The sequence below is a fragment of the Opisthocomus hoazin genome, chromosome 4 (assembly GCF_030867145.1).
Source record: "Opisthocomus hoazin isolate bOpiHoa1 chromosome 4, bOpiHoa1.hap1, whole genome shotgun sequence".
NCBI lineage: Eukaryota > Metazoa > Chordata > Aves > Opisthocomiformes > Opisthocomidae > Opisthocomus > Opisthocomus hoazin.
The window spans coordinates 17757534-17785035 of NC_134417.1; the positions used below are offsets into that span (position 1 = coordinate 17757534).

The 27502-nt window shown below is 41.5% G+C and overlaps 1 protein-coding gene across 1 annotated transcript in view; it reads left to right on the forward strand.

Moving 5' to 3' along the window:
• Positions 1 to 27502, forward strand: part of PSMD1 (proteasome 26S subunit, non-ATPase 1) — a 76785-nt gene that overhangs the window by 40527 nt on the left and 8756 nt on the right. The window contains exons 17-20 of the mRNA XM_075418151.1: positions 9108 to 9222; positions 12267 to 12383; positions 20546 to 20648; positions 27056 to 27225. Coding sequence (XP_075274266.1) covers positions 9108 to 9222; positions 12267 to 12383; positions 20546 to 20648; positions 27056 to 27225 — 505 coding nt within the window. The remainder of the gene's footprint in view (positions 1 to 9107; positions 9223 to 12266; positions 12384 to 20545; positions 20649 to 27055; positions 27226 to 27502) is intronic.

The window sequence follows — 27502 nt, forward strand, 5'->3', positions numbered from 1 at the left end:
TCTCTTGCATTTTGGTAGAGTTCCCTTTGCATCCAGGAAGATCCTTTGTAATTTTCTTTTTCATCACATGGTGGATTTTAAGAAAAGATTTTTCACTGCTTTCTGGAAAACAGGTTTTTCATTTGGTTTTGATTTTTATAATTTTTCTAAAGCTTGTCTCTTTGTGTGCTTTTTGTTTAGCTCTTATTTTTCTTCTAATACCAAGAATTTCTATTTTGGGAGAACTATATTTCTTACCCAGGTATTTTCTCCAACTCTTGAATGGAGGAGAAGAATCGTTCTTGACACATTTTAAAAAGATATAAATAAGGTTGTGTTCTTTTCTTTGCTGTCCTTTCTCTTCCATTCTTTTTATGATTTTACTGAAGTGATTAGCAGAGTCTATGTGCAGTTTTCTCTTTGTTCATTAGGGAAGCTCGCAGTCTGCTGCTACCCTTGTTTGTTGATTGACTCATTCCAGTGTATCCAGCTCCAGTGCTTGAAAAGCAGGGAAGCAAATGAGTGGGAGTTTGGCTGGAAAAGAGCCAGAGAGGGTTAATGGATTCAGTGCTCCGGTACTATAATGTATGCTCCTTGTAGCTGTATCAGGATGTGCAGATCCTGTAAATGACCCTTCATGCTACAATACTGTAGCTGTATGCACCGCCTGCTTGCTCTTGCTCGCTTGCTCTCGGGACGGAAGAACAGTTAACCCTAAAAAGTTCTGCTGCCCTGTAAACGCTCCAGTTTTTTTCTTGGCTAATTGAAGAAAACTATTGTCTGGCACAGTATTTTAAGTGTGTGTGCTGTTACTTTAAATCTTTCTTCATGCAGCTGCTCTTTATTATCATGTGTGTTCCGTTTTGTTGCCTTCCAACTATGTCAGATGTGTGCACGGTCTCTAACACCGTCTCACAGTTCTGCTTTAAAATGGAAATAGAGGTCACTTTCAAGGACATTAGCTGGGCAAGTGTGTAATAAAGTCCTTGAGTTTAAGGCCAGAAGAGACCAGGAGATTGTGGTCTGACCCCCTGTGTGTCAGCGGCCATTGCGTTCCGTGAATTGCTGGTGCTTGCCAGGCTGGAGCTGGGAATCAGCTCCTCAGTGAACTGTGAATCAATTGGGGGGGGCAAAAAAAAAAAAAGGCATTCATATCTTTAGGACACAGCTACTTTGGGGCCAAAAAGAGAAAGCTGCTGCCAGAAATTAATAACAGTACTGGACTAAAGTGGGTTCAGATCCTACAGTAGAATTTCCAGCAAAGCGGTTTTCACTTGTTCCTTATTTTTCCTGTTTAAAGGAAACCTTTGGTAAGATTCCATTCCATTACCTGTATTTGTTTGCAATTGATTTTTAATATTTGTATTCTTCAGAAAAGTATATATTAGGAAATAAATATTAATCCAGGTAATTCTGTTTCGTTATCTGACCACCTCCCCACTGTCACCCTTGACAGTACTGAAAGAGTAAAGCACATGAAAACATACGAAAAGCAGAAATTGAGACAAGACAATACTGTATTGGGCTAATGAGCATTTAGATTCAGTTTTCCTTAAGCTCAACTGTGTCTAATCAACTTCTGTTTTATTTTATAAATCTTGAAGGCTCTCCTGGCGTTAATCTAACTGTACTTGAAGTCTTTACCAAAATTTCCTTTGGATTAAACACAGCCGGTGTTCACTCTTTCTGATTGTACAGATGAAGCTTGTTTTCCTTCATCATTGAGAGTTGAGCTATTTTTTTCTTTGTTGAAAGGTGGTTGGAATTATTACCACTTTCTGGAGATGGAGATAGAATCATAAATGGAAGAAAAAGTGTTCCGGAGTAAAACCACAAAGTATAGTGAAAGGTACATTAATCCTTTAACTTTAGTGGTATACTTGTGGGTGTATGCCACTTGCAGATCTTTGTCACATCTGAATTTAAAGACCAGAAGTAAAATTTCTGGGGGACAAAAATAGATAATGCATGTATCAGAACAATCTGCTAATCATCAGCGTCAGTTACCGATGCAAGCCTGTGTTGGAGCTGAAGCATTATCTTGAAAGAGGTTTATTCTTTTTTTACTTTTTACATTTTCTCTTTCGCAGCACGGTAGACACCATCCCTCCATCACTTGGGGGAGGGGGGAAGTGTCAGTGTTACAGAAGTGTAATTTTGTCAACTTGAGTTCTATATTACCTCTTTATATATTTTCTTCACAGATCTTACCGTCTGAGAAGCATCACTGTTGGTTACTGCAGTGAAGAGTTGTTTTAGTCAGAGTGAAAGTCAAGTGTTCCCACTTCTCTGGAATGCCTCAGTGGATGTTGTAATGTAATTAGTATGACAAAATTGTCTCTTCAGCCACTAGAATGGCTAAATTAAATAAACTGGGAGGTGGGGAGGCACCTTGATGAAGCACTGGCTGAAGGCTGTACTGTTGCCTGCAGATTGCTCTGATGAAAGCTATAGAAACATTCCTATCTAATTGAAAAGGAAACTTATTTTTTTAAATACAGATGAAAACAGTTTTCTTAAGAACTTGCAGAGGAAGATGATCTGAGTTTAGTTGCTTGTAGGCTTGCATAGCACGTGTACTTGATTGGGGCATTTTTTTATTTCAGATGGTTAGAAAACGTGTCTGCCTTTTGTGATGTTTTTTAAACTTTCCCAGGTTTGAATAATTTCTGAGAAACACATCTTCTTGTATATCTATTACAAATCTGCAGCAGGTTCTTCACTGTGTGCTTCTGGCCAGGCTTTTTGTGCAGGCCTCTGTACTGCCCCATGTCCAGCTCCTCTCCTGTGTTAGTGGTGATAAACCCTAAATCCTGCTAGACCCCACTCCTGGTCCACCGTAACTGGAAAATTTGAACTGTGCATAGATTTTTTTTTTTTTTTTTTTTCCCTCCACCTCTTGCTGTTATTTCTTTTTTCAAATTGCCAGTACCATTTGATTTGAATGGGGTCACGTCTTAGACATGGGCTGTCACTGTGACAGTGTTGTTCGGTCGGTGCTGATCCCTCAGGTTCATCTGCTGTGCCTGCTGACAGCACTCAGCCTCATCCTCCCAATGGTGGGAGGCCTCCTGGAAGTTCCCGTTCCTTAGCAAGCCTTGCTTAGGCAACCAGGAGGATTTCGGAGGAAAACATTGTGGAGAAGGAGGCTGTGTTGCACATGAGATAGCTGCAGGAAATTCCTGGCATGGTAATAGCTCGGATCCTTTCTGTCGAGAGAGATGGAGTTTACACCCATGCTTAGTCTACACCGAAGTATGTCAGTTTGTTACATTTTTCTCTGCAGGTTTCCCATCTTCTCTGTTTTCCCCCCTCTGCTACACCCCCCCCCCTTCAGAAATGACTGCAAGTTGTGCAATTAGATATCTGTGATCCTCCTTTATTAACTCATTCATGGATGAAATGAAACTTCTGTTAAGCTTTTCGGTTTTTATCTGTCACTGTGCTACCAAAGCAACTTGTAGAAATAGTCTTGTATCAAAAGATTAATTCATGTCCAATCATTTAGAAAGTCGTAAACATTTAGAATCTTTTGCAGCATGACTGGGGAGGCTTAGTGAGGAGTTTAAAAGAGATATTTGACATTGTTCTTTAATTCTCTGACATTTCATTTTTCACAGAGTTGTAAAGTCCTTAAATATTTAGACTAAAAAATAATCGCATGTTAGTGATGCTTCAGACACTTCCATTTTTAGTCTCAATCACAAGGCCAGTGTGATGGTTTATTTTCGCTGTTCCATTTATTTACCTACTGATGCTACCTTTTATACATATACAGGGTTTTGTGTTTAAATATTGCTGAAATATAAAGAGCAGTGACAATAGTCCTTAACCTTCAAGATGTGTAACTTACGGAATTGGAGATAAACTGCACAAAAGTATTTGGATGTGATTCTAACTGGGCTGTGATCCAAGAAACTAAGTGATATATGCTTCAAGATATGGCAATCTGAGTTTTTAATTTGTCTCGTGGAGTTGTTGCATGCCTTTTCGAAAAAAATATTGAAGTGGATTTTTAAACAGAATCAATGTACCTAATGGTGTTCTTCAACTTTCAGTAGCTCGATCAGGCTCTTGGAGGCAAAGCGTACGAAGGATTACAGTTTTATATCTGCAGATGTTGCAGTGTAATTACCTTCAGAAAAAGACCCAATTTAGGTGCCTTCAGCTTCCTAATAGACCTGCTGTAAGAAATGGTTCATGGTGAAAGGGAAATACAATTTCAAGGTTTGCTGCGAACTATGAAGAGCACGGTCAACATCGTGGAGTGACAGGAAAACTGGGCACCTTCTGTGTCCAGCTGATCTGGGTGGTTTCGTTCATATTGGCCTCTGTTAGTAACAATCAATTTCCTGGGTTTTATTTTGTGAATTTTTGCATTAGAGGTTTAAGAAAAACTTTTTATTTCCTCTCTTTGGAAGTAATGAAGATTCCGAAACTTTCTTTGGTTTCTTAGAAATTCTTGGGCACTTAGAAGCTAAGTATCAGCTTTTTATATATAATATAATATTTATATGTATATAAATGTCACTTGGATTTAATTGTGTCCAGGAGATTAATGTCCCCAAGAATTAGGTCAAAGTTGAGGCTGAGGTTATTGGGTAGGAGTTAGGCAGCTCCTTTGTATTCTCTCTGGTTCTGGTTTCAGTGAGGATTCAAAATCCTTAGCCACACAGGGTGTTTGTCTCTCGTGGAGGTTTTGAGAGCAACCAGTTGGTGAGTAAAACTAACAAACTAGTATGTTTTGCTGAGAATCTCTCATTACTGTCTTGGTGTATCTTTATTTTTCTTTATGGTTTTGTTAATGACTTCTGTAACAAACAAAATGGATCTTGTAGGAAGTCCTTCATCTGCAGAACCATATATCACAGCACTAAAACTTCTCCTGGAAACACAGCTTTAGCTGATGACTGTGTGGAAGTCCTATAGAAAAAACTTACAGGCTTTTTTATCTCCTTGATTTATTTCATTTCCTGGTAACAGAGAGAACAAAGTTGAAGCTAGTTGTGATGTTTGGTTTTTTGTATATATACAAAATAGTCTGGGTTCACTGGGTTCACTATGTATACTAGTCTGAGTTCACTGATGTCTGTGTTTGGATGGCTTATGTAGGAGCAGTTGAGCAATTTTCAGATGAAAATGAAGGAAATCATCAGGCTGTTCTTTAATCATCGTTTCGCTGTTGTAGTAAAATGTAATTGCAAAAGCAAACTGCTTGAGCAAAACCAGTGTTAGGAAAAAAAGGAAGGAACCAGCCCATTAAACATAATTTGATTTAAAAATAGACATTTCGTATCTTTCTAAGATACACAGCCCAGTTTAGAGTCATGCCATAGGCTTTAACGTAGGAATTTTTAGATTAAATCACTGGACTGTATTATGGGAAGGTCACACTAGGGGACTGTGGTACATTGTGCCTGTCCTCAAAATATATTGAATATGCTTCAGGTTTGTAACTCTTACAGTGACTTTTAAGAGGGAGGGGGAAAAATTGTGTCTGGAGATGAAACTTCCGCCAACTCGATCTCCAGATGTTATTCTGGTATTTCATGTGATGTTATCTTCTGTGTTTACCTTGTAGTAAAGACAGATGTCTGTATTAGAGCTGACTAAGAGTAGCCTGTTGCTGAGTCTGACTTCTGATAAACCATTGATCATCTTTTGAGTACTTTTTTTACATTTTCTCACACTCTTCATTACTTCCCTCCCTCTCCCATCAGAGGTTTCTACTCAGTAACCACATTGATTCAGCCATAAGCACAACAGAGTGGTGGAGGTCTCCAGCAGGGAGCCAGAGGGGTGGGCTTGGTCTGGGAACCTGCGCGGGGCGTGGTACCGGCGAAGTGGAAGCTTCCCCCGTCAGCAGCAGGACTGTCCCTCCGTTATGCTGAACGTCACGCCAGCAGCTTGTCTGGCTGTGCTCTAAATGCAGGGTGAAAGCCTCGGGCCAAGGGGAGGGGAACATGGTCATGTTTTAAACACACTCCCTGACTGAATTACCAGTTGGAAGTAATGCCACGGGAGCACGATTGCAGCCTGTAACTGCTTATGAGGGCCATTTATTTTTTCTTTTGATCACTTGACAGAATTGTTTTGCATTTTATGAACTCTATGAAGTGTGGGTTTGGGCTTATATGGGCTAACCTTTGGCAACAGTGTGTAGGACTTTGTAAAGCGCCTCAGCAATAAAGTGAGCAAGCAGATATTGCTTAAGCATTGATGCCAACAGTGCTCTTGTGTACTGAAGTCCTGTTCCTCTGATAAGCATTTTTACATGGCTCTCTAGCTTCCTCAACTCACTTGTGGTTCTGCTTTCTAGTTCTCTATTATGTGGGAAGACACTTTTAAAAAATTGCGGATTTGAGAAGACTGCGTTACTGGGGCAGGTGGTGGGACCCCCTTATGTAGCTTTAACTCCCAAAGTGGAATTACGGAATGCCCTCTGTCAAAATACTTGACAATTTTATGGATAGATTTGAGATAAAAGTGTTTAAAATGATGGCCACAAATAATGTAAGTCTGGCTAAGAATTCCATAATCAATTAGTGTACATTAATCCTGATTTTGTAGTAAAAACTGTTGGAACTTCTGAGCCTGCAGACACAAAGATGTGTCCAAGTTAACGATTCTATAAAATCCAGCTTTCTAAATGGGAATTTAATGATTAATGCCTCAAAGTGCATAATCACATCTTTGCCAGAAGATGTTTTTCTCTTCTTTGGCTCACAATCTGCCTGTTTAACATTTGCTGAAGTAAAGCAAACACAAAGGTGTCAAGAGTCTTTGTGCAAAAGCTGAAATCTTCTGTGCAGCTGAATACTTGGGCTCATTTATTATAGAATTTGTGACTCCTGGTCTCCACATCAGCTCATTTTTAAAAAAACATTGTCAGCATCCAAGCTGTTATTTGAGCAAGAGACTGACAGGTGGTTTTAAATGTGTCTTTTAGTTTATAGTCTTCAGTTCTACTGCTTGGTTGCAGAACAGAATTGTTCCGTTTTCCAGCTCTTCCCCCTTTCTTGACATCCGTCATCACCGCTGCATCTTAGAGACAGTGGTTTCCAGCAGCGCTGGGTTGGTTCCTTTCTTCTTGTGTGTATTTTTTTGCTGCTGTTTGTTTGTTTGTTTGTTGAGGTGGTCGTGGTGGATGGGATTCTTTCCCCATGCAATTGTTGTAGGAAAACTGATAAAGAAACAGACTGCTGGAAGCAGGAGTGAGGTAGGAGACCTGGGTGCTTGTTGGCGTTACTGCCGAGGGCTGGAAGAGCCCCTGAAACCTGGCTGCCATCAGGTCCCATCAGCAATGCCTGAGGAGGACTGGAGCCTGTGTGGTGGTGCTGTCTGCAATCAGCTGGAGCAGAAGAGAGGGTTGGGAAGGGGGGTTTAGGACTGGTTACCAGAGGAGACTATGGGAACAGTGTTGAAATAGGTAGAGATAACAGCTAGAGCAGAAATCAACTGATTTTGTGTGCAGAGTAGAACTGTGTGTGTGGTTATATGAGCATGTCTTCTGTCCCCCAGTCACAATGAAAGAAGAGAGTGAACTGGGTTATTGCTTAAGGTCTTTTTGACTGTTTTCTATGAATCTGGTATTCGTTTAAATAATAATGCTGAAGCATAGTCTATAATGGTTTTTCTACCTCTGGAGTTAGAGTGCTTTGACAGACGTTTAATGACCCTACATGATGCTCTGTTTCCCGTATACAGCAGGTACTGCCGCCACCCTCTAACCTCCCCTCCGTCTTTGTCTAGCAAATGTAAGAAGGGAAGCTAAACCTGTGGTGTTCTTTGCTCTTGCTTTGTATGTTTAAGTCTGAAATCAGTTTATAGTCAAAGTAAATGGCTTGCAAGACTGATTTTAGGATTGTGAGTGTGACAATTAAAAAGCTAATCTGAGCTGCAAGACACAGTGAGATGGAGTGGATAACCAGATGATGTGCACTTTGAAAACAGACGTAATTAAATCACTTGCAATTTATAGTTTCCCATATTTCTTTTTCATGAGCAAGTACTTGCCAACTGCATTCCTGCATTGCTCCAGTGTTCATGGTGTCATGAGATCGGGTAAATTTAACATACAGGCTGTGACAGATGTGCTTGCGATGAGTTCAGAATGCAGACTTGTCTGACTCAGAGATACTTATTTTACAATTTTGCCCTTGCTGAATTAGGTACGCTGAAATTGTCAGTGCACGATATTATGAAGTTGTTTGTGTGGCATCAAAATTAATGGAGTGATAAACATGACTACAAAACCAGAAGGGAAATTAGTATTTTCACACCTGCAAGTGACTTCTGCCCTACTTCAGAAATCCTCAATATTCACAAGACTGTTTGCATCAGCAGCACCACAAGACTGTTTTCATTAGCAGCATGTGCTTCTTGCTGTAGGAAATCAAGGGTTTCCTTTCACCTCTCCCAGCACTGGACTAGATGCTCTGTTGCTGTAATAACCACCAGGACCCTTGTTCCCAGGGGTGAGGCATGGAGCAAATGCTCCCTTCACAGATTGCTTCAAAGAGATCGCAGTGTGATGCTGTAAGGAGGCAATAGTAGATGTTGCTGATACACTGTTCGGAAGTGTGCGTTGTATCAGCATTTTCTTACATGCTTTGATTTACAGCAGTAGGTGGGAGTGAGGGAGAGCTGGCAGAAGCAGTGATTGCAAAAGGGAGTTTGGGACCCACCAACCTTGAAGGCTGATTGAATACTGGAGATGGGGTTTGTGTCTGCTGATGGGAGATTTAGTACTGTGTCTCACTGAGAGTAAACCTCTGCTAGGGGGAAGTCTGTCACAGCAGCGTGATTTCTAGAGATAAAGACCTCGTTCTCAATAGATACGTCATTCTGCTGGGTAATCTTTGAAAGGGAGAAAACATGCACTAAAAAGGAAGACTTTAGTAGTGGGAACTGGGTGTGATATCAGCAGTGATAGGGAAGTTTATTCATTTGTGTATTTCCCTGTTCCCCTTAGTCCATTTGTTCCACCCCTCTTGTTACATTTTGAGAAATGCAAAGCATATGGTGTCGAAAGAAAAATTAAAAATTTCCAGTAAGAACAGAGTGAAGTCTCCATTATTTTGAAGAACAATAATAATAAACATCATTCTTTTTTTGCTTTTCTTTAGGACTCCTGAGCAGTGTCCGAGTGTGGTTTCTTTACTGTCAGAGAGCTACAACCCCCATGTGCGTTATGGAGCTGCCATGGCTTTGGGTATCTGCTGTGCAGGCACTGGAAACAAGGTGAGGACCAGAAGCATCCATTGCCAAGGCTGTTTCTGCTCTCTCCTTCCAGAGAGGTGTTTGTGTGGAAATGTTGTACACACAGATAAGATTTCTCGCACATGTACTCTGCTAGCCAGCTGGAGTAGAGCAATACTTCTTTAATTTTTTTCACTGTCCTGGGCACAGAGATTCTTTTTCTGCTTGTACAGAATAGATAAAGTAGAAGAATGTTTTTATATGCTCTTGCCTCATTCTTGGAATTATGTCTTCAAAACTTTTCTTAGAGTTTTCTTACTGTCAAGTTGCCACTGAACTTGAAATGTACGTTCAGTGCTCCAAAATCAATACTCTCATTGCCCTTGGAGTTGATCTTTTGGATGTTCTGCTTTAGGAGGAACAAGGGGGTGCTGGTGACAGGAAAACAGCAGGCATTTTGCATAACTTCTAGCTCCTTTCTTATTTCCTGTGGTACACGTTACATGGAAGATCCATGTAGTAAAGCCAAGTGCAATGAATTTTAATGGAATTTACAATAGTTTCATCTGTACAATTCACAGCCAGTAAATTTTAGTCTCACTTTATAAGGATCAGTGAAGGATAATTCTCACCGATGATAGCAGGGACCTTTTAGAGGAGAAGGATTCCCACTCATTAGGACAGGCAGCAAGTGAATTTGTGGACAAGCTTCCTCTACTTCACCCCCATGTGTGTATGATCACAGAATCACAGTTTCAAAACAGGTGCACAGACTGTCTATGTGGAGGTAATATTTTGTGCTTCTGAGTGTTTGCTAAATCTCACACTTATCTTGTATCATCCCTTCCTCAGCTGGTGCCAAGCACTTGGTCTGTGGCTCTTGCAAGTGAGCGCTTCCCAGCGTGTCACTTGTGTTGGGAAATGCGCAGAATGCTGACGTGTACTGCCTGCCGTCTTTAGTATCAAACGCATGCAGAGCTGAAAGCAAACCGAAAGTCTTACTTTTATCCAGATTGCTTTATTCTCAAGTGGAAGGTGGAATCAAGGAGCTAATTATTTTTAACCTGCTGCATCTAACAAATTGATTTAATTGGAAATACTTTTATTCGCACAAAGAAATCTGTTTTATTTCCAGATACATTGCGTGATAAAGACCTAAACCATCTGATTATTTGCAGACATGTCTCCCAGACCATATGTTAGTAGGTTTTGAAGGCCCAAATATGTTCAGCTTTGGAGGTTGGAAAGTTCAGCTTCTCGTCATAATGGATCTTCCATACATGGTATTGCGTGCGTGCCAAAGAATGAGTCAGTCACCTTCAGGTGGAGAAGCACAGCCTTCAAGATCGCTCAGCTGGCGAAAGCAGTCTAAGTGAAGGCATGATGTTATTCTAGAAGTGGTTCTTAGAAATACTGTTTTGTGTAAAATCAGCTTGTTTTTAAAAGCCTCGCCCTGACAGGAGTAACACCTAGAGGGGTCTGTGATGGGAGACTCACGAACTCAATTGCATTTGCTCGTGTCCTGAGTTTTAAGTATGGACAGAAGAGACCTCCATACAAGAGACTACCAAGTGCTTCTGTCTGACTTGTGTTATCAGAAGATCACATAGTAGATTAAAAGATCTCTTTGAGCTTCTTAGGGTGGAGGTCTTAACTGTTATTTCTCCTGTTCCAAAAAGTATCTAGCAGCTTGCTTCACATGCCATTTCAGAGCACTTTTAGAAAGCCCCTGTGTTGCCACAGACCAAATTAATCTGTGCAGCCCGTGGCTGTACAAACTGCTACCTTAGGTTTGTTCCACTTAGATCTGAGGAGTGTGGTTGCTGAAGGCTGGCTGAGCCCACTAACAACTTGCTGCTGTTGAAACAGGTCGTCTTGGTCCCTCCTGCCACCTTTTGTTCTGTCTCTTGTGCAGCTCCCTAGTGAGCAGATTCAGACACAAACTCACAGAAAACTGACCCAGATAACAACAAAAAGAGGGAACAGTTCTCTGTTGAATTATCAAGCTGGAAAAGCTCACTGAGAGGTGAGACAAGGGCTGCAGCGAGCACAAGGAAAGGGGAGGGGCTGGATAGGGGAAAGCAAATTGAGGAAGGAGAGCAATCTCATTTTGGTAGCACAGAGTTTAGATGAGCTCAGTGGTCCTGTGTAATGTGCACTGAGGACCTTGCATGGCTAGAAATGAATTTATGTCCGTAATAATTCTATGTATATTCAAGTCATGGCTTGCAGAGTGGCAGAACTATAAATGGAGATGAAAAAATGTGCATAAAGAGGTGATTTAGCCTGAGGTGCCTGCAAGCTGCCCATGCTGGTCTTGGATACATCTAAGCAGTATTTGTTATGACAGACTCCCTTGTAGTTTTTCATAATCAATGACTGCATTGAAAGGAATGCTTATTCATAGATCGTTGGGGATTATATTCCTGTTGTGCTTAGCTGGGAAGTTTTACTGAATTTGAAGAAGCTGTATAGCGTTTTCAAATGTTTTTAAAACCTATGCTTACTATATGGGTGCTCAGAGGCAGCCCCACTTGATGTAGGTTTGAAATTAATGCTTTCACAGGATGCTAAATGTTACAGGTTCTAACAATAAAGTATAAGGCCAAGAATTTGGGACCTGGATTTTTTTACCATTTCATTTTCTAACCTCCAACATGTTGTTTGGTATCTCTGGTTCATTTGTTCCTTACGCAGAAAATGAAGATAATGCTGATGTATTTTGTTGGGAAGAATGGCAAAGAAAGTATACGAATAATTTATGTGTACTATTTAAGACATGTCAGTAGTTCTAGTGTGCTAAATGCATCTGTTGCTGACAACGACTCTTGTTTATTTATTGCCCTGTTTCTGCAAGTAGATCTTGTTCCATCCATCATTTGGTTTTTTTGTGAGGGTTTTTCTTCCTGATTGATGAAAATTCACAGAAATACAGATTTCTGTTTCATTTACCAAGAGCAAGCAAAATATATTAAAGAATATATCTGACAGCATCAATCTGATAACCTTCCACTAGAGCACTGAATCCTGGGATACTAAAAATAATAGTATTAACTTTGTGACTTCTTATTTCTTGTTTTTTTTAGGAAGCAATTAATTTGCTTGAGCCAATGACAAATGATCCTGTGAATTATGTACGTCAAGGAGCTCTGATTGCATCTGCCCTTATCATGATCCAGCAGACCGAGATTACCTGCCCAAAGGTAATGTGACATACCTTACGTACCAGCTTGTTAGGTGGAAAAATGGTCTTGAATACCAAATCTTTAGCTTCTGGCACTGCATGTAAGCACAGGCAAGAGAGTGTACATGCCTCGTAAAGAGCCAGAGCTGAATGCACAACAGGAAGGTCCTGCATGGATGGGAGCATGCGCTTTTGAATGGAGAAGTGCTGCGTGCTGACCAAAACATGTCTGATAGATGACAGCACTTTAGGTGTTACAAGAATAAATGTTCTTGTCTTGAAAGGTCTAAAAGTATCTCATAATGATACGAAAGTGATTGTCTTCTGCTAACACGCATTGAGACCTGTATGCTCATGGCGTGTGTGAACGTCATTATTTAGTAAAGAAGTTGTTTTTCATGACAGTAGACTTAGGTTTGGATGTGGGCATGGTGCAGGGAAGTCCTGTTATAACTGCGTTTCTTTTGTAGCTAGTCTTACACCTTTCAGGTGAAACAGTTTCTGCTGTCAGAACTAGCTTAGTGGCTTTATAGCAAATACTTTTTTTTTTAATGGAGTTTTTCTTTCTGCTCAGAAGGCAAAAAGGATCGCATATGCTGTACTTAGCTTTTAAAAACAGAATGCCCTGTGAATATATGACAGCTGATGATATGCAAACATTTGTACAGACTAAAGGTCCGCATTAATAGAAGGTCTGAGGTTCCACGTTTCATCTGCGCTGGTGAGTGCTGGGGCAGAGTAGTACTGGTACTTTGCTACTCATCTGTCATATATGGGTTGCTTTTAATGATGTCATTTTAGAAGTTGAACTGTGATAAAACAGCCACTTTTTACTGCATTTGGATGGGGAGAAAGAAAAAAACTCTTTGTCCAGTGTAAAATTTTCCTTAGGAAAATTCAGCAAAGGATATCTACAAATACAGGTGTCTGGGTATTTCCAAGTCACGGAACATGAAGATTTGCTGGCAGACAGTTTGTTCCTTTGGACTATTTAAAAAAAAAATAAAAAGAAAAAGAAAAAATCAAGTTAGTTTTCACTGAGCAGAATCTGGGAATGTTGTTTGTATTATCAGAATTGCAGTGCAACTGAATAAGCCAGTGAAGAACACTAGCGTTCTGTTGGATCCTCTTATCATTCCCCAAGATAGGAAGTCTCTGTAATATGAAGTCAATTTATCTTTCTATGGAAAGAAACTGCTTGTTGTTTTTATCGTTTCTTCCTTGTTTCAGGTGCTTGGAATGCCAGCACCCCCAGTATAGGAGATGGCATTTAATCATTCTTCACTCCTCTAATGTTGGGCAAATTGTATAGCTCTCCCGTGCCTCAGTTTCCCACCTGAAAGAAAGAAGGATGATACTTTCTTCTATGAAAGGACATTAGAAGAAGAAATTCATTTTAGTTTGCAAAGCACCCTAATCCTCTTGGGATGGGAATTGCAGACTGCTGTGAGTCAGTCAGATGTCTGAGACTGTTGTGGATTACTTGCTGAGTCTGTCTGTTGGGGTTTCATTCTTTCTGAGGTGATGGGTGAGGGAGTCTGTGTGTCCGAAAGAACAGTGCAGCCAGGAAAACAGCAAGCAAAAATACAAATTGAGATGTGTAATAAGTCAGATCCCTGTCACCAAAGAGGCCTTGTAACCTTGACTTCAGAGGTATGTGTAATACCTAGGCTTGTTAAATGGGTGATTAAAATAGTTGGCTAGCAATTATAGGATGAGATGTACAGTCTGGTGTTGAGTGACTTGATTAAAAATGGGGAAAGGAAGTGAAAAAGCTTTATGCCAGAGCCTTTTTTGAGCCAAAATTTGTGTGGCATTACGTAACATAGATACAGAAGGCAAGTCATTACCTGGTCATAGAAGCACTGCAGATATTAACAAACAAGCAAAGAAAACTGAAAAAACCCTTCAGATTATAAAATAATAAATAATCCCTGAAATAATGTGCTAATTTAGGAACTAAACACAAAATACATAAATTTTGCTGGTTTTGAACACCCCAAAAGTTAGTTATAACCATCATAGTTTCTTGCTCAAAAGTAGAAGTATTTAGAGGAGTATCTTGCCAATTAAATTATATATTATCCATGGGAAACTTTTTTTGGACCACTCTGCCAGTCTGAAGAAAAACTATTTTACTCTGATGTGAAAGGGTGGAGTTCAGAAAACTAGCCATTTTCGGATTACAGTGACATATTTTGATCTGATTAGATTCCGAAGTGGCACGCTGGTATACTGTGTGCCAAAGTGTCTAACCTGATGTATGTGAGTATTTGCAGTGCTGGATAAGCAGCTAGTAAGAGGAGAATGATGGATTTCATATCCCACAAGCTGTACATGTGATCTTGATGGGGTTACAGACAAGCTAAATTTTACATATCATCATCTCACTGCTGCTAAATACTTCATGATGCTTTGCATGTGAGAGAGAGCAATTTTAATAAAGATTGTGATATGTAGTCTGACCAGCTTCCTGTCATTAGTAGGCATGTCCTTAGTAGGCACGGTGGTGTTGGGTTGACAGTTGGACTTGATGATCTTAGAGGTCTTTTCCAACCTATGATTCATTACTTTTCAGTTTTGTCTGTTCTGGGATTATTTCTTTTTTGTAAACCTCTTGTTTGTGAGCTTTGTGTTAGAAGGACTTTAAATTTCCTGGTATTGATTCGAGATGAAGATGGTAGCAAAAAATCTTTCTTGAATGGATTTCGTTTTTTCAGGAATAAAAGGACTTCAGGGTTTTGAGAGGTGAGCATTGCGATGCTAAAATGACAGCAATAAACAGAGATTTGAGAATCGAAGTATTCTGGTTTAAAAGAAACCATTTTTGTTGTGAAAGAATGTAGATGTATGCCTTTGAATAACTTCTGCTGTCTTCTTTCCTCTGTATTCGTCTTCCTCTTTGTTGTGCTCACTCTTGATTTCAACAAATAATTTAAAGATTTTAAATTTAAATAAAGAATTTTCATTATATGGAGGTCCCTTGAATTTGCTTAAGTGCCAAAAGGGGTAGCAAATCTTTTGTAAAGCTGATATGGCCTCTTTGGAGTTCAAACACAGTTCCTCCATGTGCAGCCAGCATGATTTTTCCTGACCTCTGCTGATACATTTAAGAACCAGATTAATGCAGGATACAGAACAATAACAAGTTTATTTTGTGAAATGGAATCCTAAATTATAGAGGTGATGAGATCATTGTAACAGAAATCAATGACAACTTCATAATGTATTAGTGACCTGCAGGGCAATTAAGACAGCAATTTTGGAGACATCTCGAATTGAATTTACATTTTCCTGGTTTTGTGTTAGGATAGTCATCTTGGCAAAATGAGGAGATAATAAGTAATGTCAAGGCTTTTCCTCCATCCTCCTTTGATCATCTTGGCCTATTTTCTTTACAATGTGAAGAAACCAGGACCAGATTGCTCTTTCCCTACCGCTTAGATGAAATTCTAGGTCTTGCTAGGATGCAGGAATTAATTTTGCCATATTCTAGTAGGACCTTCACGTTCCTTCATCTAAGCCTCTTACTGTTAGATGTTTCTGCATACTGTATGCTCTTTCAAGAGAGCTTTTGAAGAAGAGAGATAGAAAATGCAAACAGTTTAAAACCTGTTTTATTAAAAACGGATTCCTAAATACTCTTGTTCTTAAGAACTTGAATTTGCTAAAAGCATCATGCATATCACCTGCCACTGTTTCCCTTAGTTACCTGTTTATTAAGTGTTATTCTTAACAATCTCATGGGCTTCATGTGCATGAATATTGACTGGTGGAGGGAGAAGTGGTAAACAGACGGAGAAATGACAGCCCCTTGGGTTTGTGGTAGGAAATGGTGCTGTACCATTCTCGTGTCTTAAAGCCTGTGTTGTTTCCTCTGTGTTTCCAAGGTTGCGCATTTGGCTTCATTTGAAATCAGTGGCATGTCGTTTTGACCAGCGCTAATTATCGGAATGGTGTGTGTATATTGTTAGTAAAGATGAAATGAGTCACGGCCTATGCTTTCGTGTTCCTCCTGGAAGTCACCCAAACAAATGTCTTGATAGCGTTTCCAAATGCTATAAAATTTTTTAAGTGCTTGAAGATTTCAAGGGAGAAACAGAGCTTGTGGGTTTCATAGCATGTTAAATAAACCTATTCAATAGCTTGGGGTGTGCTTGTTGATGTAGTTTGAAGAAAAAATAGTAGCAGATTAAAGGGCTCTGTTAGACAAACTCTGGTGGATTTTGCTTCAACAGCTTAAGAAGTTACTGTCTGTTGAGCTCTTGCTCCGTTCTGTAGGAGGAGAGTGCCCCAACAGCAAAGGCAGAACTGAGCTTTTGTCTGTACCGCTCTTGCTTTCTTCAAAGAGATGGAGCAGTGGCTCCATGCGAGGATGATACTTTCCTGAACCGCTGCAGCCAGAGCTGCCAAAGCAGGCTTTCCCCTGCAGCAGGGAAGGTTTTTAGCTGGGACCTGATCCAGTCAAAAGTCCCATTCCTGTGAAGCATTTGCTTTATAGGAACAGCCTGAATAAGCACGCAGGCCTACCGTGCATTCGAGTGTTGAGGCAGTCCTTCGATCTGGGTTTGCCTGGTCCCTAAGGCCAGGGGGGTAGTCTCCCACCCTTTCATAGAACAATTTTGCTTTCACTGATGTTGAATTAAAACTTTGGAAAGGGCATGCTTGCTCAATACATTTTCCAGGGTTGTCAGTGGTCCATTTCTCATGATGCAGAAGTATGCAGAATTTATCTGAAAGCAGACGGTTTTGATATGGCACTACATAATTTTTTATTTTTGTAAGTAGAGGATATAGGGCTATTTCTTATTGTAGCTGTTCAGCACTTGTTCATTGACTGCCTGCTGTCAGGTGATTGCCTGCTGTAAGCTGTCCGTATCACCTGGAGAGGTGGCAGTTGGTCTGCTCAGGTTTAGCAGCCAGGTTTCTGTCCCTTGCAGTTGTCGGTGCCCTAGTTAGCTTGCTGCCCTGCATGGTGTCCTGGTGCCACAGCTGGTGGGTTCCTGGTGGGCTTGTTGTCTGGGTGTTTTGTTCATCTGCTCCGGACTAGTGTACATGTGAGTAGGAGCTGTGGAAGGCATGCTAGGGAAAGGGTGCTGACAGGGGCGGTGTGCCATGACCGGGGCAGTGGATGACTTCCCCTGCCAGCCCTGCCCTGCCTTTCCCCAGCGAGGCGTTTCTGCCCTCTGCTCCAAGGTGCTGCTCCGTCAGACCTCAGACGCCAGCATGAACTTTACAGTTCTGCTGAATGTCTTCTCATTTCGCCCAGGGTTTTGTTCTCTGAAGATTTGATTACGGTGTAAATTCCAGCTTGTAGTCCACCAAACGAGCTTTGTAACATCCATCTGTTTTTATAAATATTCCAAACCCAGAGCTGAGCCCAGAGTCATGGGCATCATGTGCTCTAAACAGAGGCACTGGAATCCTGCTGCTCAGCAGCACCAGGGGAACAGTTTTCTGTGTTGCTTCTGTGTCACTGTGTGTCTGTCCCGAATAATATCTGAAGGCTTTGGTTCACCTAGTCTGCATGTGGTTGCCCTTGATACTGCCTGAGGGCCCGTTCCAGGTTGCAAATGCAAACTAAGATATTTTTTCAGTGTAGAAGAGGTCAGGCATAAGACACAAACTATTTATATTAAATGTGTAAACGTCAGTGTAAGCTTTTATAAATAAAAATCAGGAGAGCGTGAAAAAGCATAAATGGAGTGAAGCAAGAACAGAGTTTGGTCGGTATATCCAGAATAAACCCTGGATTGTGTGTGCAGTATCTCCCTGCTGCACATCTGTTTTTGTGGCTGCCCTGAAAATGTACGTTGCTCCTTTTTCTTAGCTTTAATAAATGCAAGGAAATTGAAGTCACCTCGTTTTGGGGACAGGGACTAGTAACTAAACACTTTTTAATGCAAAGGGAAAGTGGTGAATAGAGAACTAATATTAGCACATAAATTGTTGGACTTACTTGGACTGAAAAATGGAAATAGCTGCTGGTTTTCCCCTGTCAGTTTTAATAAATGCCTCCTGCTCTGCCAGAGAGGTTCAGCCTCGCAGCTCCTGTTTAAAAGTGACTGGCTGCTCTGGTGCTTCGTGGTTGTGAGACTGTCCATTTTTCTGAAATAAAGTAATTTTAATACAGTCATGTTTAGCAGGTCATGGTTTACTCATGTGAACGTAAGTGTCTTTCACTGTCACAGACTGGTTTAAATCTCATCAGGTTAGATGCCATCAGTGCTGAAGGAGTTGAGGTGACAAGTAATACAGCTGGGTTAGTGGCTGAAAGAGTGAAGGCAGGGAACGGAGAGTGTCTGTTCCTTTAGGGCACCTGTGTTTTAAGCAGTGGGATGAGTTAATGTGCATTGAGAACTATTTTGTGGAAAACATGCGGTCTTAATCTGACATGTTCGCTATGTGCAGGGCTGCCAAGCAGCCTTGCAGCTCGTGTGTATAAAGCTTGTGGGTTGGAGAGGCAACCTCTGTCTTCTTACCGTACCAGATACTGGACATACTCTCTCAAAGGTGTGGTCTCAGCTTCTTGCTGCCTCTGGTCAAAACTTCACACTTGAAATGTGGTGAAATTTATTGCTAGCATTACCTTGGCTGCAGGATTACCTCATGGCTCTGATGTGCTTTTACTGGGGAATCTGATCTCGTGCTTTGCTCAGAAACCCCTGCAGTTTGATTTATCTCTTCAGTCAGCTCTTTGTTCTCTTTTGATCTTTCCTGAGTGTCGTAGCCAGTGTTTAAGCCTGCTGCACTGGTAGAGTTCGGTGCTGAGAGCATCAGGGGCTGTGCAAGCGTGCATTCCTCGTGGTGGTGGTGAAGTTTGGCCTCTTTGCCTACAGCAGGCACGAAGTGTGTTTCACAGCTGAAGGGCAGGACCTTTCTTCAGGCACTTGTCACTGAGCAAGTATCACTGGAGTCCCTGGAGAGCACATGCTCTTTGGATGTGAAAAATGGCTAGGGGCTTGTCTGGTATTAGGGCTTTGTGCCTGGAAGCTTAAACTGAAATCGCAGTACTAGGAACTGCTCTGTGTCTCTGGTGGCTGTGTCTGGCCCTGCTGCCTTGAGCTAGAAGTTCTGTCCTCTGACCTCTGGCTCCAGGTGTAGGAAGAGGACTTGGAATACCAGCAACAAAGTGGACCAGTAGCGGGGAGAAGCTTGTTCAAGACATCTTGAAAGGAGCCTTTTTGAAAAGACCTCCTTTGCTTTTGAGCATCTCAAGTGAAGGCTTAGTGTGAAAACAGAGAAAATGAAAACAAAATGTCACATGGATATCTGGATTAAAATTAATTTGGGGAAGAGATATTAAAGATTCTTCCAGACATGCTGTGGGTGGGATGCAGCTTCCCAGGCTTTTGACTGGGTTGCAGATTGGGATTTCCTGGTCTGCTTTTTCAGCTATAAAAATTACTTGAACTGTGTTGTGGCTCCACTATGTATATTAAAAGACATAAGTTACTAATTTGCAATAAAGCCTTGGTTATTGCTGGATGTCATACTGTTCTCTTCAACACTTAGTGAACCAGTGAAAGATGAAGCTGTCTGAAGCAATGACGATAAGCAAAGCTTTAGCAATTTCCCTTACTAATGTGCGTTTAAGATACTGTGGTGAACATATCATGGCATAAACTGTTACTTTATTAAGTATTTTCATTAGTGATTTTCACTTAAAAGGTAGGAGTGCAGTAGCAAAATCTGCTTGATGATGCACTATAGCGGCATTATCAATACAGCAGAAATATTGTACAGGAAAAATAGAATAGGTCTGTGGTTTTCAGCAGTAGGAATTGGAGGAAATTTAATGAAGTACAGTGTCATGCACCTAAGAAGATACAGCAGTTCTGCAGTTCTTGCTACAGACTCATCAGCTGGTCTTTTTTTCCAGTGACACTCCAGAGGTTCTCAGGCTGTTCCTGCAAGGCCTGCAAAATATGGTTTGGAAATGCATGTCCATCCTGACTATTTTAAAATTGCTGTATGGGTATCTTCAAGTGGACAAAAGCTCTGTAATTAAATAATTAGTGGAATGACTTGTAACGCCAGTGACTAAAGCTGTTGACAAGACAAATGTCATCCTAGGATACAGAAATCCAGGATGCTTCCATTAAAGACAGAATATTTGATTCATGCAGTTGGTTTTATAATATCTCTCTCTCTCTCTTTTTTTTTTTTTTTTTAATCCAGGTCAGCCAGTTCAGACAGCTCTATTCCAAAGTGATCAATGATAAGCATGATGACGTTATGGCAAAGTTTGGAGCAATCCTGGCACAAGGCATTTTGGATGCAGGTAATTCCCCAAACATTCAAAGCAGTCGAAATTTCTTAAATTTGTTTGGCTACAATAGCTGTAATAGAAAATTTCATTTGGGAGATGAGGTGCTGGCTTTATGCCTGTCATGTAATAGTAGCAAGAAATCTCAAATTTCAAGTCATTTAGCTAATTAAAGAAACGAACTGTGCTTTGTAGTTTTCAGCTTGTATCAGTGTCATTCTGTTAGGAGAGACTCAGCCCAGTCAATGGGGCAGAATTCATGTCCAGAAGTATGGACAAATATGATCTTTTTGCTCTTAAGTCTGTTTTGTCACCCTGAATGTAGATTTATAGCATGATAGGTTGCTTCTTTATTTTTCTAAGTAAGCACCTGTTCCAGAAATTTGGAAACCTTATGATATCCAGTCCTCATAATTTGCTTTTTCTGTTAAAATTTGACAAAACCAGTTTAAAAAATATGTATATGTATTAAACATGTTTTTAATAACTAGGTTTTGCCTTTTTCCTGCTTATTAAGAGAGGTGTTGCACAAAGAAGGAAGCATCGTTAACTGCATCAGTGCTACTTCAGAAGACCCAGTTACTTTCACAGACTACTACCTTTTTCTAGTGGAGGAAACATAATTTCCTGAGTGTTAATGACTAAATGTTGAGCCAGGGGTAGGACTGTCTAAAGGTATTAGCATTTCACAGGGACTGAATTGCAGTGCCTATTAAGGAAGGCTTCTGTAAGCAAAGAGGACAGACAATGTTTTGTTCTGTTTTGAATTTTTCCTTCTGCTGGAGTTAAGATGTGTGCAGTGCTGTGTGTGTCGGTAGCACCCCCTTTCCAAGTTCCCAAACCCAGTTTCTCCCATTTGATCTCTCATGCTGTGGCCTTTTCTTGCCATGCACCTCCTTATTCCCTGCGGTAGGTAGAAACAAGCCGTATTCGGAGACCAAAGTTTCCCCTGTACTCTGAGATCAAAGCTAGTCCTGAAGTCCCATAAGCAAAGGAGTCTTGTGATTTGTCTCTCTGGCGTGGCTTAAGCACAGCACCATGCACTGTGGTTACACAGTGCCTGTATGAAATTACATCTCCAAGCCATGTGGTAGGGGAGAAAAACTTAGGGTTGCTTGCACCTATCTGCATGGTAGCATACTTAAAAAGCTGTCTTCCTAGTGGGCATGTGGCAGTCGGGCTGCTCTGTGCTCTCTGTCTAGGGCTACTCAGAGAAGAAAGCAACAGGAACCACCTTTATCTTTCTTGCCTCCCAGGTACCCCTCCTGGAGCTCAGACTGGGCAATATTCTTGGCACAAGACTGCTAGAATAATTTTGGTCATTTCCATACTCACACTGTGTTACAGGGAAGCCAGAGCCCAGCTGGCTCAGAGATTTTTCTCTCAGCAGTACAGACCTGCTTCGAATTCCAACCTTTAAGATTAAATCATAAAAATGCAGCTAAAACCTTATTTGCTTCCTGTGTCACTCGTGTGTTGTATAATGACTTGGAAACCAGAAGCATCCAATTTTAATAACCTACATATGAATTTGTGCCAACTTAAACCTCTCTGTTTCTTGCTGAGCTGCTATGGGAAGGCTGTGAACTACCCTTTCTTAACCTATTGCCACTTTCATTAGAGCCTCTTAAAAGAATAAATTCTTTTTATCTCTCCCATACAACTACAAAAGCTTATTTGAAACAATGAGCTATAGAATTTAATTATCACTACCAGGAAGAAAGGGTTCTTTGTGTCATCTGCCACAGTTGGGGCAATTGAATTTGGGTGGGGTTTTCTGTGGGGGAAGGAGAAAAGTATAATTCTCTTCCAATGACAGGCTTTGATGAAAAGTGCAAGATTTCCAGTGCGCGACTGGGAAGTGATGCACTGGAGGTGGGTGTTTTGCTCTAACAATGAGGCAGTCATTAGACTGGTGGTTTCATAGAAGGAGCAGGGTACCTTGGGAGCACTGAAGTGTAAATGAAGAATTTGGTCATTGTCTAATTGTTAAGATCCAGCAGCTACATTTTTCCTTCTTTAATAAAATAAGAAAAATGTAGACACTCAATAAATTTAACATAAGTTTAAAAAAAAAAAAAAACAAAAAACAAAACCCTCTGTACTTTTATAATACTCGCTTTCATGTACAGATGTGCTCTCTTGTTCCAGACTGATGACTCCCTTTCTGTTCTTTGCAAAATCAATATGCTTTATTTTCTGGAGTATGTATTTGTAAATGTGAGCTACAAAAGGGATATACTGATCTAATTAGATGTCAGCATTTTACCTGCTTGAAAACTATTTTACTCTCGAGATTATAGATATCTTCTCTGGTTCTTTATGCCATATCTCTCAATCAGTGAGAAAAAAGGAGGATTGGCGGTCACTACACAAATATCTATGGATCCATGTAGTATATCTGGATAATCCTTTTCTCAATATTTAGGAACAGTTTGGGTGGGGTCAGCAGTGCAATGGGTTAGGGACAGAGTGTAGCATTGGGCAGTGCAGACTGAAGCCAAAGCAGCTGTTGACAGCTTGGTGGTGAACGTACTGGGTTCTCCACAGTTTGGAGGCATTTGTAGTGAGTGATGGAAAAGAAAGCGTCATCCAAACTACAGAGGAAAGAGTTGCCTGTCTCCTCACTGCTGTATCTCCAAATATACATCTCGCATGATGTGTTATATTTTAGATGCTAAAGACTTTAGTACAAAAAATAAATTTTGATGCGTAAGGTCTGCTCTCCCACATTTTGAATTCGGTGCTGCTGTTTCCCACCTTTCTCCTGCCTGTACCTGTTCATGAGCTCTTCATGTAAAGTTTGGTGTACCTCTCTAGTAGTTAGGAAAAAGCCGGTATCCTGAGCTAATGTTTTTGTCCATTAGATTAGAGCTACCTTGTGTTTCATTGCCAATGCTAATCAGGTCACTGGCACATACTGAAATCAACTTTGCTAGGGTTTTGATGGCTTGTCCTGTTAGGTTTTGACTTCTGTGCTGCTGCAAACAGTTCAGTTTGTCTTCGTTCACTAGATAGAACTTTAGTAAAGCCTTTGACACTGTTTCCCACAGTATCCTCCTGGAGAAACTGGCTGCCCATGGTTTGGATGGGTCTACACTTTGCTGGGTAAAGAACTGGCTGGATGGCCGAGCTCAGAGAGTGGTGGTGAATGGAGTTAAATCCAGCTGGCGGCCAGTCACGAGTGGTGTTCCGCAGGGCTCAGTTTTGGGTCCGGTCTTGTTTAGTATCTTTATCAATGATCTGGATGAGGGGATTGAGTGCCCCCTCAGTAAGTGAGCAGATGACACCAAGGTGGGCAAGAGTGTCGATCTGCTTGAGGGTAGAAAGGCTCTGCAGAGGGATCTGGATAGGCTGGATCAATGGGCTGAGGTCAATCATATGAGGTTCAACAAGACCAAGTGCTGGGTCCTGCACTTTGGTCACAACAAAACTTGGGGAAGAGTGGCTGGAAAGCTGCCCAGCAGAAAAGGACCTTGGGGTCCTGCTCGACAGCTGGCTGACCATGAGCCAGCAGTAGCCCAGGTGGCCAAGAAGGCCAGTGGCATCCTGACTTGTGTCAGGAGTAGTGTGGCCAGCAGGAGTAGGGAGGTGATCGTGCCCCTGTACTCGGCACTGGTGAGGCTGCACCTGGAGTACTGTGTTCAGGTTTGGGCCCCTGACTACAAGAGAGACATTGAGTTGCTGGAGCGTGTCCAGAGAAGGGCAGTGAGGCTGGTGAAAGGTCTGGAGAACAAGTCTTACAAGGAGCAGCTGAGGGAACTGGGGTTGTTTACTTTGGAGAAGAGGAGGCTGAGGGGAGACCTTATCACTCACTACAACTACCTGAAAGGAGGTTGTAGTGAAGTGGGTGTTGGTCTCTTCTCCCAAGTAACTAGTGATAGGATGAGAGAAAATGGCCTCAAGTTGCATCAGGGGAGGTTTAGATTGGATATCAGGATAAACATCTTTACTGAAAGAGTGGTCAGGCATTGGAACAGGCTGCCCAGGGAAGTGGCTGAGTCACCATCCCTGGAGGCGATCAAAAAAACTTGTGCATGTGGCACTTCAGAACATGGTTTAGCAGGCATGGTGGCGTTGGGTTGATAGTTGGACTTGATGATCTTAGAGGTCTTTTGCAGCCTTAATGACTGGATGACAGATGAAGCAGATTATAAATCTTTACTGGCAGAGAAAGAAAGAGTATGATATTGTTTGAAAATGGAATGCTGCCTAGGCTGGGTTGGCAACTAATTTCCAAGGTCCACAAAGCATCTTTATCTAATGACTGTTGTGCTGATGTGTTGTCCTGGGCTACACTGCTAGAGTATTACCAAGTGCCACCATGACTATGTAAAGAGTGAGTTCATCAAAGAATATAAATCATTGGTGTCTGCTTGCTGCACTCCCCCTCTCATTAACTGACATTAAACTTGAGCCAACAAATCCTCATAGCCTTTGGAACAGAGACTTTAATTCCAGCAAACCTTGCCACAGTGGCAATGTGAATTCTGGGAGATGGACCTTGTAAGTCTACCCAAGGAGCCCTGACAATTTTTCTGGTGTGTTTTTTGAATTTTTTTTTTTTTTCCAGGCATCATGTCACAGCTTTTATCTGTCCAGACAAAGATGGAATGTGTTCCCTTCCAGGCTGTCAGGGCTGCTGCTTAATCATGAAGATAAATCGCCATTGTGCAATATCACGTCTTCCCACCTTTCCTGCTCCTTGCAAAACCCTGGGAGTGAGGGTGGGCTGTGTGTGGGTGTAAAACAGCAGAAAAAAATAGCATGACAGCATCTTTTGAATATGAAATCTGTTACTCATCCAGGAAATTCCAGAGATCAGATAATATAATTTTAAAGGCTAAATTAAATTCTGAAAATTAAAGTCCAAAAGTTTTTGATAAAGTCTAGTTAAGCTGCTTGTGCAACATTCACTGGGTTGCTTGATCCAGAATATCCGCAGATTACTGCCCCAGCCCTTAAACAGTGATGCAGTGAAGAGAAGTTCAACGCGAAGATGAGGGACAAGACCAGATATTTGAGCGTGCAGTGACATGTTTAAGGATATCACAAGATCGCAGGCCGTCCCTCCTCAATGCAGTGGCAAATTCAACTATAAGGGCGAGAGATTAGTGTCACAGGAAATAATAAGCAGAGCAGACCTAGCAGTAGTAAAAGATGAGACCATGTCATTGCCTTTCTTCAGAGAGGTGGCTGGAAGGAGTGTTCTAGTCAAACAGTGGGAGATCTGTTGCTACCACAAAAGGAAAAGCAAGGAGATGGTATGTATGCAGAGTATCCTACAGGAGGGCATCAAAATCCTCCATCTTCCCCTGCTTCTCCTGGGACTAACACTGACAGATACCTGAGATGAGATTACTGCTTCATTCAGGGCTTTCATTAGTTTTGGCAGCAAAAATCAGTTTTGGTGGTCTTTAAAACTCAGAGAGCCCCATTGCTGCCTGGCCCTATTGAGGCGGCTGTTTGTGTGAGGCAGGGGAATGCTGCTCCTGTTTGGGATTTTCAGCTAGAAAGTGCCCTGAGTTTGCAACGAGTGGGTGTTTGTATTTTAACAAAGTTAACCTTCCTGCACCTGGTCTCGTCAGCGGTAATGGACTTGCCTGGTGCCCTCTTCAACTCAATTCGCTGTGTTCATCAGAAGACTGAAGATCAGATTAACACTTTCTCACTCTGTCTGCAAGCCCAATCTTTCAATTTGGTTTCTAGCTGGATGTTTCTGCACTACATCAACATATGGAGTTGTTCTGGTCTCTGCTTTGCAAGTACAAAGCTAAGACTTGGTTGTCTGGCAGAGATGTAATTTTGCTGCAAAGACTGCAGGAGCTTGTCTCTGTGCTGCTTAGATTGATAACCTCTCGAAGCAGCTTCTGAAGTTGCTACTGTTTACATTTTTTTCTACTGAGATGGTGTAGGATAAAAACCTAGGCATATTTCTTCTGAATAACTGACAGTTCAGGGAGGCAGCCACAGAGAGAAAAGTTTCTGTGCGCATTGCTTTATATGCACGGTTTTCCTTGCGAGTCTTGTCCTGTGGATCATCTATATGCTGTGTTTTAAAACTGTTTATGGCGAAGGCTTGCCTTTTTCTCCCCCTTTCCATGCCTTTCGAATTGTACTTTTATTTAACGTGTATCCTGGCAATATGAGCGTGGAAGGGCTGTATTCATTGGTGGTGTTTGGGTGATATGTAGGGGATGGAGCAGTTTGGTTGTTATGCTGCCCATCTGTTTTGCTGTGAAAGCTGAGACCAAGAGAAACAGGGAGGTGGACTCCTGGGGAGAAAGCTGGCAGCGTTGTGGCCTGGCTTGTGCTGTGTAGCCCCCTTCACAGCAGCTGTTTGAGATGTGCATTGCTCAGGTGTCTTTATGGAGTACCCAGGAATGCATTAACTAAATTATTTCATTTATGATTCCTTACAGGGGGCCATAACGTAACTATTTCACTGCAGTCGAGGACAGGACATACTCACATGCCTTCCGTGGTGGGGGTTCTGGTCTTCACCCAGTTCTGGTTCTGGTTTCCCCTGTCACACTTCTTGTCGCTGGCTTTCACCCCAACCTGTGTCATTGGCCTTAACAAGGATCTTAAGGTACGTGATGAGCAGAGAGGAGAAGAGACACTGATAGCTGTTTGGAAGACTGGAGTGGTCTGGGAGGGGTGTGCATGGATTTGTTGGTTTTCTTTGCATGTCTCCAGCTTGTTTGTGCCAGAAAATACAGTAAGTGGAAGAAGTTTGAAAAGCAGGCTTAAACAAGAAAAATGTAGAGAGCAGACTTTGGCCCTTTTACTTCAAAGTATCTTACAAAGAAAGGAACTCTAGTCAGTGTATGTGGGCAGAAACCACCCCATTATCACCCCAGAAGGTC